We start from the raw sequence: 15,610 nt of genomic DNA on the forward strand, positions 1-15,610 counted from the left end.
AACAACAAAGAATGGCATTCTGTTCTTCACCTGTGCCAACTTACAACAATTTCTCAGAATAACAGTGGCGAGAGAATATTTTCTAGCTTGCCACAGTGCCTAAGCACAATTAGTTGAGGTAAGGATGGATATAAATCTAAACAACAATTCCTATATTTTCACTGTGCATTTAAACCATACTTTTCAAAAGAAAACCTACTAACCACAGTCATAGGTGCCTTTTATCTTTTATGCTGTACATTGCTGAGAATCAATCTTTAAATGTATTCTCAGTTTTAAAATCAGAACAATTGTTCCATGAACTCTTATTTTTAAAGCAAGATTAGAAACAATTATAACTGATAATGTGTAATTCTGTAGGCACTTTATATGCAGGTAAGTTTGAAAAAGGCTAACAAAGATTATGTTTCTTTTATTTACGCAAACACAATTTTAGTGCACTTTCTCTCACACAAAGTAATGAAATTTTAAGATACATTCCCAGAACTGGAAGCAAGCCAGCAACCATGTTCAGTTTTCTGCTTGTAAATTGAATTCTCTACTCAACTTATAAGGTACTGGCGCAACTTGACATATCTATAGGGCAATAAAATACCTACCAGAGTAATTGTAACATATAAGATAATAATCACAGTGATGTGCTAGAGGAGACCTCTGGGGGTAGTCTGACACCCCTTGTTAAAATGCCATCACCAAACCAAAGGCAGGTGCTCACCCCTGTTTCTGCTATAGATGAATTTCATTCCCTTGACCTTAAAAGTTAATCTGAACATGTTTTTTTTTGTTTTCTTATATTTTACTGAAATGTTTTCAGCATCATGTGCTTTATAGGAGAACTTACTTCTCCTTCCCTGTCTTTCAGAATATACAACTCAAAATAAACGGCTGTTTCTGAAAAGGGTGCTACAGACACATGCAATCAATAATGTATAATTCTGTTTGACATTGAGGTTACCTTCCCAGTATGCTACTGGCTTAGAGACAGCATTTCTTTTCTGATGGGACAATGCATTCTCAAGGTGATGCAGAGGAGGATATGGGTTTAGTCTGTGACAGGCTTTCCCTGTCCTGGGGATAGAGAGTGCTGCAGCTGCTGCTCTGGTTCAAGCTGTAGGAGTCTGCTCTTCTCATTTCTGCTTTCCTCCTTGGCTTGTCCAAGCAGCCAAGATAATGGCCACTGTAGGAACAGGGAACTCCTTTGGACATAAGTGCGTCAGATGCACGGATTGAGTTTTCTTTGATTGGAGGCGATTATTTCCCTGCCCACAGCTGGGGCGTTGCAACTACATGATCTTTAAGGTCCCTTCCAACCAAAACCATTCAATGATCTTATGTAACCTCCAGGCAAGCAGGTGTGCTTGCTAGTGCTAGATCCAGCTACAGTCTGCAGCAGCAGCACTTCTAGGTCATGCGCGAGCAGTGTGTACTTCTAACAGCCCGAGCAAGGTTCCTTGCTCGGTTCTGTATGAGGATCAAACTGGCAGCTGTCATGAACCCTAAAGTTTAAGGAGAGGACATGTTAAGGGAAGCCCATCAGAAGGCATATGAAAATAACTCATGGATTGTAAACTGCAATAACGTAAAAAAATAAGTAAATTCTACATGACAGAATCAATCATTAAAATATTGATGGAGTATAACGCAGTGGGATCTCAGACCACATGCTATTCCTTCCAGACAAGAATTTTCATCTGCCTCATGAGTTTTTACTTCCATTCTTCCATCCCTCAGCATCTATTTATACATTTGGGATTTAAAAGCTGTATTTTCAGGGTTCCTCATTAAAAGCAAACAAAATATACTGGACCCCTAGAAATAATCACAGCTTTTTCATATAATGAGTTTATAAAATAACAAGAGTTGAACTGTTTTTCTCATTATATTTATGTCTTCTGGATGTGTGTGGGAACTATTTTCAAGCTTTTCCCTATCAGCAGGAGATCCAGAAATTTTATTTAACATTAAAAAAAGGAAATTAAGTTCTCATCTACACTCTGGGGCTGGGGCGTTCAGGGAAAAAACAAAGTAATCTGATACTTACATTTAAATTGCTATATTTAGAAATAATTGAGTTTTTTCGCCCATCTAATATTGTGCTGTAATAGCTCTGTCTTGTACTTCAGTGTTCCAAAATAAATCCTTATTTCTGATTTTCCCTGTTTTCTCTGCAGTGTAAAGCTGTATGTATCTGCTTGGCATGAGTAGCTGTGAATGATTTTATGACAGGAAGGGAGACAAGAAGACTTGAATTCATGCTGTCCCACTTCCTCCAGCACTGCCCTTCAGACTTCCCTGAACATCAAGAAACTTCTTTATCTTCTCCAAATCTCTCCATACAAACATTCTTTGCCAAGATACCCAAATGGATTTTGCCAAAGTCTGACTGTTCCTAAGCTGAGAATTCTGTTATTTTGCTAAATCTACGTGTGCACACATATAAATGTATGTATACATATCCTCATTCCTACAGGCAGTCAGCTACTACTCAGGATGATCTCTGAAGCAGAAACCCAATTCTTTTCTGGCTAACCTAAGATATTAGGCAATGACTAACACTGGCATGTACTGTGAAAATATAAATCAGAGCTCTTGCTGAAAATATGCTGATTTTATAGTATGCATACAATATCAATCCAGTTTCTAAATCTGAAAGCATTCTATTATCAGCATTTTGTATCCTTTTTATGAACTTAGAAAATAATGTGCCATCTCCTCCCTGTACCAGTGACACCTGTGCTCCGGGAAACACTGGGAGAAGCCTAATGAATTTGTTTTCTGCAAATGATCAAGCTGTCAGCTTACAAAAATTAAGTTTCAGAAAGACCCCATGAATAAAATCCTCAATTTTCTAATAACAGACATAATCTGGTAAAAACTCCTCGATAATCTTGATGCCACATACAAATGAAAAATTAAGAAATTAACTTTACTGCCATTTGTAGAGGGCAATAAGCACTCTTAATACACCTCAGCTGGTCAAGCAAGAAAGGCAGAAGGGCAAAATAGCAGAGACCAGCAGGGAGAAAGAAATGATGTGTTTAAGATGACTGCTGAATGCTGAAATTTTGACTTAAATAGCTAAAGATATAAATCCAGAATTAATTAATTTATTTGCTAAATTACCCAAATACAACTTGGTAGTCAGATTAACAAGATATTATTTAGAATTAAACCGGACCTGAGTCTTACAGTTATTTTTACATTTTTTGTTACAGTTCTCTCTACAGCCTCCAGTCCCATTTTGTTTTGACAGTTATTCACTAGTCCAAGGGGAGGGAAATAAAACTTTCTCTGCAATGTGAGAGAAGTCTGCACAGAACATCAGGTTTTAGCCTGAATTATCAGAGATTTGAGCTTCTGGTTTTGGGGGATTAGCAGTCAGTTGTACAAGATGAATCAAATTCAGGGGTTTTAAGCACCAGCTACTGAAGCCAAATGGAGAGGCAAGCCAGCCAGACATTTCAAAACGGGGTTTGTATAGGAATGTAACTTTTCATATAATTACAATGTAAGGCAGCAATGAGCATTGAAAATATGCAATATCTTTCTATTACAGTGGTAATGACACTATCCTGGATTCAATGCAATCAGCTATTATAGCTGTTCCAGATTTTACCACCAGCATTAACAGCACATCATTATTCAATCAGATGCATGCTGTAATTTTATTGGATTTTTGCTGTCTTGTTTACTGGCAGAATGTGGTCTCCTGTTCATACAGGAATGTGCCATTAGAAAACATATCAACACCACTTTGATTTTAAAGTTATTAAATAAACTAATGGTAATTTATGTCAATTTTTATTTGTGTATGGTTAGTCTTAGTATCTTGACATTTAAAGTCTCCACCCAAAAGCTGTTGTTGCCATTACCACAGTCTTGTTACAACAGACTTACTGTAAATGTATGGCAGATATTTTCCTAGCCTGTAGACAAAGATCCAGATGTAAGAGCACTGAGAAAGAAGAAGGAAAGAACTGATAGATCTTATAAAATCATTCAATGCATTTTGTTTTCAGAAGAGTAAGTGCTGTTTTATCTGCTCTGTTTCCCCCCTTTTTTCAGTTGCTGAATTTGCTATATGTGAAATGTAAAAGCAAAGATGGTGCCTTTTTTCACCTTCTGGTAAACAGATTAAAATCCTGCAGATTAAAGATAAATAGGGATTGAAAGTGTAAGAACCAATTAAGTTAGAGTGACATTTACACACAGTTCAGTTCTGGAAAAACAACTGTACTGTGATTATGCAAATCAGCCACTCACGACCAAAATGCAGGGATTTACATAACAGAGAAAAAAATTCCTCCCAGTTATGGCTCAGTAACTTACCGGGTCCTGGGTTCTTGCACTTTAATTGTATGACTCATTGTAATAAAATTATCCCACTTGCTTTACCCAGAGTGAAATGTATGTTAGGACATTGCCATTCTGAATGATGTGCGTGCTTTTGGAAGCCTACGTTCTCCTGTCACAAAATGTGGTGTATGCTCTATTTTAAAGAGATACAAATCAAGAAAAAAACCTCCAGATTTTCTGCTTGTACCAATGAAAATTTTAACCCAGTTTATGTACTGCATCACTGTTCTTGAAATAAATGCATCTTGATACAAATAGGTCCTTTCTTTTTCTTGGAACTTTTATCTCCTCATTCTATTAAATTAATCTTTTCTTTTTTTTAATAAGACTTGTCTTGTGTATACATCACAGAAGAAAACACCAGTATAATTTGAATTGCATTAATTTAAATTGATTTTTCTCTTGTAGTTTTGCAAAGCAAACTTTTAATGGCAATCCTGATATCTTCAGTAAGCTGGTATGTTTAGACTATTTAACTTCTGACATCTGTCTGTTCTACAAAACTTAGTAAAGAAATGAATCTTCTATTTTAAGCTACATGGAAGGAACAGTATTGATTCAGCTGGATGTAGTTTGATGTACCTTTATTTGTGTTATCATGTATTCCATGATTAGAATGTTGTATTTATTTTTTTTTTCAATATAAGCATGACTTGATACTATATAATTTCTAAGACAAAACAGAAAGAGAAGACTACATAAATTAGGCCCTACTGTGGCTTGGCCTTTTTAGCACTCAAACCAAGTTGATTGCAGGTGAGCTTTTTCACAACACTTTATCCTATCATACATATATCCACTACATCATGATGGCTTATTTTCCATCTGCAGACATCATAGGCAGAGGCAACTAAAACATTTATTTATTTATCTCACACATAAACAACAGAGCACTGAAAAAAGGTCCTCTCATAATAAACACTGAGATTTCAAAGTCTTACCTGTCATGTGGGGATGAACACGAGATCTTTGGAAGTAAAAATTATAAAGCACATGAACAAAACAAGAGGCATGTCCCTCATCTGAAAACTTGCTGACGATGACATTCCGCTGCCAAGTGTAAGACTCAAGTCAGGTCCTCAGTCTGAATAACCTGGTCCATGGTCTTGGGAGTGTTCTTAGACTTCCAAGCATTTCTGCCATCCCAGCTGGGCCCATGCACCCTATTTCTTCTCTCACACAGCAAGAAATTCCAAAAAAGGCACTACACAAACAATTTTGTCTCTACTAATTTACATTCTGCTCTGTTTTAAGAGAGATTCTAACAAAAATTTGCAGCCAGTTGTAGGAAGTAAGTACTGAAAACTTTTCTAGCACTATGACATTTTTTTGTAATAGGCTGAAAACACCACACTGACAAATTCCCACTGGCATAAACTGAACAACTCATGAGAAAATGCTATAATCTTCAAACAGGGAAATGAGGTCTCCTCTGCCCTCCTGTCCTGTCCCCAATATTTTTAGACAGTCTAATTAAACTTATTTGTTTTGTGTTTCTGTTAGTTTATAAATGAAAAATACATACAGATGTGTGTAATGTGGTCCCTTCTTGTAGGATTTATTATCGAGGAAAATGGGCAAAAGAAATTTATTTGGAATATAAAATGCTCAAATATGTCAACGGCACTAATTCATATTTAGTATTTCAAAAACACACAAGTTCCTTGCCCCTCTGTAGTACAATGAACACTCAGCTTTCTTCTTGAAATGGCAAAACCCCCCCAGTATAGCAGAAAGCAACACTAAATAGCCCCAGCATTTGATAGATTCTGGGAAGAACAAATCACATCTGCAGCCTCTATAATAAGAGCAGACAACTGGCATGGGATTTGTGACTACCTTAGGTTCATTTCTCCAGGACAACAGTACTGCATGATCTTGGATAAGAGACCAGATTTCTAAGATGGTGGCAATATATTCTGGTGTCACTATCAGCAGAAGGTACCTTATTTTATAAATAATATGATGTATTTCATAAGGAATAAGATTTGTCTTATGACCTAATATACTTTTCTAAGTAAGCATTTTCATTACGTAAGAGTAGGGGCTTTTTTCTTTCATGAAGACATAACAGAAGTTTTAGTCAGTTCAACCTGAAAAGACTCACCAGATTGGACTTTCCACTTGTTTTTGTTGTGGTTTTAAAAAAGTATGCAGCAGGGCATTCCAAATTCCTCTCTATCCACAAACCTTTTCCTACAGCTACCCATTATAGAGTTCCTCATACTGGAAGCCATTCATGCCTTTGCAAAGTTAAAAGCAAAGTTTAAAAATAAGAGGCTATTTACATAAAAGTCTCATCTACGTTATTTACATAGCATGGTGAGACAAAAATTACAAGTCAAATGTTTCAAATTCTGACTGTTTTTCCCCTCAATATCTTGTCTTTTCATTTCTCTTTTTTCTTTTTATTCCTATATTTTTGTTCTTTAGTTTTGTTTTCCCATGACATCATCAGACAATTTCATTTCAGTATGGTCTGCATTGGACTGCACAGATCACCAAAATACTGGCACACAAACTTCTTATCTCTATAACACCTTAATTCTTGCAAGTGGGAATTTTGAGTGACAGAGCAAAGCCGTTTCCTATCAATTTATCTAAAACTGCACCTGCCACACTGCCAAGATTCATTTAGAGATAAAAAAAATTGATTAATATTCAAATTTATTATCTGACTTTATCAGTCACAGAACATTTCTTTACACAAAGGATAGCCTTCTAAAAATGAAAACTCTTACATATGTTAAAATACTTCCCTGGAAATATTTTACATTTACTTTTTCTTGTAAAGAAGAAGTTATTACAGACTCAATTACTTTCTAATGCATGCTACTAAAACACACACACAGAGCCTTCACTTTCTTGTCCGTAAAACTGCCAAAATGATCTGCTGGTAGCATTAGGTAACTTTTCTGTCAGTAACAAAAAGGAATTTTTCTGTGTTATATGAAATGCCATTGACAATATTGACTTAGTCCTATAATTGATACCAGTGTATGTATAGTAAAACATATCAAACAGATTCAAGAACCCCAGTATTATCATGAACAACAGCACAAAGTTAATGGTTGTATTTTTTTTTTAATGTGAACAAATTGAGGCCTCAACTTTGAATCAATACTTTCTAGCACCAAAGACCAAAAGAGCCCTGCTGACTAGTTCTATTAATTTCACAGAAATATATATTTATACTTTTACGTTTTCAGCACAGGTACATGAACTTGTGCAAACAGCATTCAGTGGCTGATCTGCTAGAATAAATAGTGGGAAAAGCACAGCTATCTTCATACATTACAGATGTATTACCTGTTTTCTTGTTAAAACTCAATTTTTACATTTCTTTCAATGTTTTCTAATCTCCACAGATTCAAAGTTTCCTTGTTTTCTCAATATGTGTGAGTTCTGGCCAAATATTGCTTTAAGGAAATATGGCCATGCACATTTGTCATAAACATGAAACCTTAAGTGCTACTGATAGGAAACATTTTACTTATTGGTCCCACAGCCACAGTGAAGTTCTCTAGTTTCAGTTTTAATGATTCAGCAGTAATTAATCAGTAAAAATTACCAAACTAATCTGACATACCAAGAATAGACATAAATTAAATTTGAGTTGGACTCTGTTTTTTTCTCTTTCAGTTAACTTTGAGGAACTTACAAAACTAGTTTAATCTTGTGATTTTTCCAGTTTGACTAGAAAACATTTAGTATGCTGTCTAAATAAATGTCAAAGAAGAGAATGTCAAATTAAACCTAGTCTGCCAACAGAAGCTTTTTCATCAATCAGGTTTTACTTACGTGGAATTTTGTTCAGTTCATTCATGAACTTCTCTTTTAGCTTAGAAAATGCATCTTCTTTTCCTCCTCCTCCTCCTCCCGGACTGGCTGGCTCAGTGACATTACTTGGAGGGGCTGCTGCTACTGTGGTTGCTGGCGGTGCTGCCAGGGCCTCGTGATGACTTTCACTCACCATTTTAACTCCTGGGTAAGCTGTTTGAAGAAAAAAAGAACAAAAAACCAAAAGGTAATATAATTGAGATGTATCTCACATCAAGAAACGAATAAATAGGCAGAATATCACTTGGTTCTCCTGCTTACTGGGTAAATATTACTTCATTTCCATATAGTTTCAGGTTCTTCATAAAATATTTATTAGACAAGAGAGAAAAGTATTTTGCAGGGTTAATTTCAGCCAGAATAATTCTATTGCTTAGAGCACTTTTCCAACGGTTTGCATTATGGAAGTGCTAAATTTGAAACCTCAAAATTCCTGTAAAAATCTCATACAGATTTACATTTTCTCTTCAGCTTGAAAGTATAAGCAAATTGAGTAATAAATGCCCCTATGTGCAAATTTCAATGTATTTACATAATTATTTTTCTGTGGGAATTACAGAGGTGTGGATCATGGATAGTTTCCACATATGAAATAAATAAGGTGATAAGGACATAATAAAAACACTTTGTGATTTCCTGTCAAAGTAATAACCTATTGTTTCCTATTTAAAACTGTGTATTAAATAGAAATTGATTTGCATGCATTTTTATCTTCACTAAATGAAGACAATTTTCCTTCCAGTTATTTTGTGTGACACTTGCTACTGACAACATTCTCTTAAATTATTCAGATGTCTTACTATATTCATGAAAATACAACATCTGTAGGGAGTCTAAATGCAGCCATTTTGAAATATCCATGAGGCTGTCACAAGCATAATCCCACATCAGCATATTTTTAATTTCATGTTGTTTAATGGGCACTTTGGAAAACTTTTATTTGAGTGTATATCACTGTGCTGAGTGTGCGAGGCCAGGTGTTAACAGTGGGCTGGCTACTGGCTGGCATCAGCGGGAAGCTGCCAGAAGATTCCCCCATGTCCCACAGAGCCAATTCCAGACAGCCTCTGGATGGAATCACTGCTGACCAAGGTCAAACCACCAGCAGTGGTGGCAGCACCTCTGGGATAACTGACTTAAGAAGGGAAAATACTGCTGGACAACAGCTACTGGGAAAGAGGAGTGAGAATAAGTGAGAGGAGCAGCCGTGCTGGCACTGTGGGCAGGGCAGAAGGAGGGGCAGGAGGTGTTCCAGCTGCCAGAGCAGAGATTTTCCTGCAGCCCATGGTGCAGCCCATGGTGAGGCAGGATGTGACCCTGCAGTCCATGGAGGTCCATGGAGGAACAGAGATCCACCTGCAGCCTGTGGAGGAGCCCACACTGGGGCAGGTGGAGGCCTGAAGGGGGCTGTGACCCTGTGGGAAACCTGTGCTGGAGCAGGGTCCTGGCAGGAGCTGTGGCCCCATGGAGAGAGGAGCCCACAGTGAGCAGGTTTGCTGGCAGGACTGGTGACCCCATGGAGAACCCACTCTGGAGCAGTGTGCTCCTGAAGGACTGCACCCTGAGGGAGGGACCATGCTGGAGCAGTTTGTGAAGAGCTATACCCCATGAGAAGGACTCCAATTAGAGAAGTTCCTGGAGGGAGAGATCCCACACTGGAGCAGAGAAAGTGGGTGAGGATTCCTCCCCGTGAGGAGGAGGGAGAGCAAAGACACCGTGTGATAGACTGACTGCAACCACCATTCCCCATTGCCCTGCACTGCTGAGGAAATCCAGAGTGAAGTTAAGCCCTGGAAGAAGGGAGGGGGGAGGGAAGCTGTTTCAGATTTAGTTTCATTTCTCAATATCCTACTTTTCTTTGATCGGTAATAAATTAAGCCAATTTCCCTAATTCAAATCTGGTTTGACTGTGACAGCAATGGGTGACTGATGTCTCCCTGTTCTTATCTTGCTCCTCCACTGTCCAGCTGAGGAGAGGAGGGATAGAGCAGCTTTGGTGGGAACCTGGCACCCAGTCAGGGTCAGCCTACCACAGTCACATAGAGTAGAATTTTAGGCTAGTGAGATGAAGATGAGAAGGTATGATAGACATTCCTGCAACACAGGAAGGCTAGCTGAAATGTTTATTCAGTTTTTGAAAACATAGTTCTGATTTTCTGCCGCATCATAAATATCACTGATCTGAATAATTTCAGAAACCAGAGGGAAAAAGGGTTTGAAAAATAACAAACATTCATTATTGCTCCAAGAGTACAGTTGCTCTCAGCCTCAAAAGACATTTGGCCTTTGAGCTTTTCCTGAGAAATTTAAACATCAACATAGGAATAAAACACAACACATCAAAACAGAAGGGGCATTAAAGCACCTGACTGCATGCAATATGATTAATTATGACCTTTCTTGTCTTACATGATTGTTTTCATGGATGTTGCTAAGAGTGCTCAAATCACTAAATCAAGAGGAGAATTGGTGTTTTTTCCTTCAGCTTCAGTCATGAAGACCTGCAGGCAGAGGCCTGACTGCAGGCAGAATGAACTTTCTGAAATCATCCTCACCATTCTTATCATTAAACAGGGGTTTGCACATGGACGTAGTCTGGAATACAAAAGCCATTCTCCAATACTCCTGTATGATGAAAAACATTTTAACAAAATAGGGGGTCGGTATTGCTTAATTTAGTGAATACTTTGTAGCAATTTTATTGATGCAGCAGTGAATGAAGTGGTATTCCCTGCCTACCCATCACTTCTGTCCTTGCTCTCAAGTCCCTAGCCTAATATAAAATCATGTTGATGTTGACACAGAATATGTATACAATACATCTCCATAAATATTTCATAAGCATGTGGTCTTGAATGTTTCCCTGCAACAACATGGGAGCAGTTCACTATCAAAAGCAGACCAATGTCAATGGAAAGATTCCAGTTAATAGTCATACATTTGGCTCAAGCCCGAGGTATCTGTATTTCCCCAACTGCCTCACAAAACAACAAAAAAAATCAAGTAGTCCATAATTTTGGTAACAAATAAAATGCCAGCTATTCCAGACTAAGAGACTTCCATATGCTCTGATGAGTGCCAAACACTATGAAGCAAAACATGCAGAGTCATAAGCTGTAAACACTAGCGCCGTTTTATGTTATCGCATTTTGTCAATGAATGTCAGTTAAATCAGAAGGAAAGTTGTATATCATAATTAAATCAAAATTAAATTGCTTAATTAGAATATATTGCTTAATTAATTCAGGCCTGGCAGTTGACTATTTTATTTAGCAATGGAAGACACAATTTGCAGTGACGACTTTCAGCTAATTAAAAATTAAGGCAAATGTAATTTATTTGCTTCTAGTTTTGAACTATATTTTGAAAATATATTCAAAGAACAAATTTGAGGCATTACACTTTGATTTACTTAAAAGGAGGAAAAACCAACGAAACAGACTATTCCTGTGATGTCCAGGAACAAGCCTCAGCAGATTCCTAGTGCAGTTAGAGGTCACTACGTCTAATGAGGCATGCACAAATGGTTTGAGACTTGCCACAGAACCTTTGACCTTTACATGCCAATGACACTGTCCTGATATTTCAAAAAGGTGTGAAGGGGCTGAAAAAAGAATCTTGATTCAGAAAAAGCTTCCTGCAAAGAGCACGTGCTCACTTGCTTATAACATCTGATGGCTTTTGTAAGTGTAATGCTGCAGCTTTCCACAATAACAGTAGAAACACCATGATAGTATTAGAGACTGCAGAATACAGAATAATCAGATTTCAACTGGCCTTTTAAAAAAAACCGGGGTTACTGGAATGCTGCAGCGCATTGCTGAAGGTAAAGATCTACAAATCATTAGCAGATTCTCTGCCATTTATGAAACGGTAGTTGCAAGCAAAAACGTCTTGTAAGTTAGAAAATGAAATGTCATTCCACTCAACTATGATTTTCAGTTCAATGTTCACTGCAACGTTTATAGTGCTATGTATGAAATATTATATGTTTCATGTGCAACATCCAATCATAAATAAGATTATTAAGATATTTATATCATAAATAAGATTATATTTAATTGTAGAATATAGGAGTGTGCCTCTTGTTGAAGGAGTGACAAAACTATCCTTTGTCCCCTCAAAATGAAAGAAGCCCAGAAGTTTCTCTCCTCGATTAGGTGAAAAAGACCCTTCATAGGCTTAGGGGACTTCACCTCAAACTTAAGGATAGCTAATTGGACAGAAGCCAAAAAGTCCCCCATGGCAATTAACTAGAAAAAGGAGTGAACAAAGAAACTAGTCGCTTTTGTAAGGTGTTTTAACAGGAGCAAGAATGTCGGGTACCTAGCTCAGTGTTTCTCTTGTTTGTTATTTTGGATTTTATTAAACCTTTTTGTTTCCAACACTGCAACAGAAGCCATCCTGCTGATTTTTGTGCCTCCAAGAGTAACTAAGCTATCTTGGGTGTGTTACAGGCCTCCGAGAGCTTATTAGACCTGGCTTGAGGAGGTTACTATATCAGCAGAGAAAATTACAATTTAACTTCCAAGCTTCTATAAAATGTAGCACAGACTATATTTCCTGACCACATCAATTCTTCGGCATACCACTGCCCATTCACTGGCCAGTAGTGCCATACAGTCATTATAAGACATGCAAAATGACACAATGGAGAAACACATTAAATACTTCAAAGTAATGCTTGCCTCTATTCAGAAGTAGGTATGTGTTGACTGAAAATCCAGTTGAACCCTTGAGGAGACCAGGCATTTCGAGCTTTACTGTTCCCTATGCAAGAATAACTCTGACAAACATGAATTATCAGCTCAAACTTCTACATAATTTCAACATAATTACCTCTGAAAATGGAGCCTTTGAGAAATACACATATACACACTGGAGATTTGTAAAAAGCAAGGGATTTTGTTATGGAAGTACAAAGTATTGGCTGACTGCCCTAGTATGCGCTGGTATGGATCCTGATGGAGACAGTGCCATTGGAAAGCACCTCTTAAGAAAATTGTAAAGCAGCAATGGGTCTTAGGAGAAGAGTAAAGAGGTGTAAAACTTCAGACATGGATGAACTGAACAGAGCATTGAATAGATTCTGGAAATCACAGTTGAAAGAATGTGCTCAAACGGCAACAGTCTGCAAACATTCTGCCATATCCAAAGTAAGATGTGGACAATTTGGGAAGACTAATCTCATGGGAAATCTCCCCAAAGCCTAAAAAATAAACGGAATAGTCAGAAAATTAATGAGAACTCTGTGGGATGTCCATCCACATTGATTCACACAGAAAGGGGATTTTCTGGAATGAGCAAAACTCAAGAACACTGTATCACCTTCTGGAAAATCATGGGGAGAATTATTTTAGCCTTACAAAAAAAAAAAGAAAGAAAATAAAATAATAACATGCCAAAGGGCAGGAAAGTTAATTGGTGTGTTTCTATGTGGTTAAATTACAGTACCACAGCAGCTGCTAAATACATAATCTTATAGGTGTAAAATGAGCGACATTCTTTCTACATGGTGGATTTCAGACAATTTATATTTGCTCATTTCTCTTATCTGCTGAATCCAAGCTGCATGCAGTGAGACAGTAAACAGGTCAGGCATCTCACGCTGACCAAATAATTACCTCCCAATGAGAAATTTTCTGGAAAGCGTCCTTTTTCTTTACTGCCTCTCTTTTTTTTTGCCATACTAAAAATTGAAGTTAGTGAAATTATTAAAAACATACAACTGTAGTGTTGCTATGAGTAGTTTAAGTTTTCAGAAGTAACTGTCATCATTCTTTCTATGTTTAATGCTGCAACTGTAGCAGAGCTATTGACTATACTCAAGATGTAAATTGGGATCTATACTGTTAAATGGTATTTCCTGGAGAGCCTATCATTTCAGCATACAAAATACGTTTAACCCAGCAGTCACATCCAATGTAATGGATGTAATGTAATAACAAAACTTCTCCAAGAAAGAAGAAAAATCTCACAGTTGTGTCCCTCGATCATTTTTGTTTACAGCACCTGAGCACTGAAAGAGAAAGCAACTATTAGCTTTTAGTGCCAGTACACCCAGGGTAAGAATGCAGTACTGCCAGAGAAAGGTTTGCACCACATTGAAAATATACCTCATTCCATTAGAGTGTTTTTGATGAAATTAATTAATGAGAAGATGGGATCATTAGCAAAATGTTTAAAGGTACCTACAATAAGGGATCTCTTCTTAGATTTAAGCATTCTGGGATGTTAATAATACATTTTTTGCTCATTCATCTTCCTACTAATGAATTAGGTTCTTTGTAACTTCAGTAAAGGACAGTTATTTTAAAAGACAAGCTCAGAAAAGAGACTTTCTTGGCCTTTTATAAAGATGAGACTGTAAGTACATCTTCAGAAGAATGGAAGGTCATGGCAAAGATGTATCAAAACAGCCTTTTCATGACTACCACAAAGGTTTACAATGCAATCCAGATTTAGTACTACTTTAAAGAAGGTACATGAAAGGCCAACAGTTCATGGGGAAAAAAAAGTTCTGATGAAGAACCTTGGTATGAGAATTCAGGGGTCCTCTCTGTGCTCCTACCAAGGCACAAGAAATGTCCCAGCAACATCCCCACCTGCCCCAGAGTGATCCCTGCGCCTCTTTCAGTGGAAAAGAGACACTTCTCCTGCTGCCTTTTATGAAACATGAACTGACACTTCACAGATGTCGTCCGTACATCAGCTCTTTAACATTGCTTTCCAATGCTTGCTACTAACACCACAGCAATAGCAACTGGCTGAATGAACTGAATAAACAAGATAAAGCACCTAAATCTTCTCCCCAAAGCCTATGGCTACGTTATTGCTCAGTTTTAAGAAATGTCTATGCCTGCATGTCCTGCCAAAGGAGTATCACTTGTCCTGGAGCAGGCTGGAGGAGCACAGCGTTGCAGACAAACAGAACTGTGAGATGGTGAGCCAGGAGTGATGAGAATCCCAATACATGGAGGGGGAGACATCTGAGCCAAACTTTAAGCAAGTGTGGGGAAAGCACAGCAGTCACATACCAAGTCATGCAGAAGTGCTGCAACCCCAAAGCAGTAATGGGAAGGAGAGCTTCGCAGAAATATTTTTTGACACTTAGCAAAAACTTTAAGTTTTGAGGCTGACAGTTATCTACAACACATTCCTGAACCAGGAAATAAATCTTCCCATTATTAGACATGAACTCCATATCAGTCTCCAGAATTCACTTAAAATAAGAACAAATATTTTTAGAAAAACATCTGAAAGACAATCACTTGATGGCCAAATATAATTAATTCTCATGAGAAAGTGAAATATTCTCAGATTTCCAGTCTAATATTCACACTGAAAACCTATTATTTGAATATGAGTTGTATCAAAATAATAGCCAAGTCTCTGTGTACTCTTCTTAGCCTAA

The 15,610-nt window shown here is 37.5% G+C and overlaps 1 protein-coding gene across 3 annotated transcripts in view; it reads right to left on the minus strand.

The window, feature by feature from the left end:
* Positions 1 to 15,610, minus strand: part of SYT1 (synaptotagmin 1) — a 255,317-nt gene that overhangs the window by 116,659 nt on the left and 123,048 nt on the right. For all 3 annotated transcript variants that reach the window (XM_031055590.1, XM_031055591.1, XM_031055592.1), the window contains one exon: positions 8,158 to 8,349. In XM_031055590.1, coding sequence (XP_030911450.1) covers positions 8,158 to 8,332 — 175 coding nt within the window. In that variant the 5' untranslated portion in view covers positions 8,333 to 8,349. The remainder of the gene's footprint in view (positions 1 to 8,157; positions 8,350 to 15,610) is intronic.

The sequence above is a fragment of the Geospiza fortis genome, unplaced genomic scaffold, assembly GCF_000277835.1.
Source record: "Geospiza fortis unplaced genomic scaffold, GeoFor_1.0 scaffold166, whole genome shotgun sequence".
Lineage (NCBI taxonomy): Eukaryota > Metazoa > Chordata > Aves > Passeriformes > Thraupidae > Geospiza > Geospiza fortis.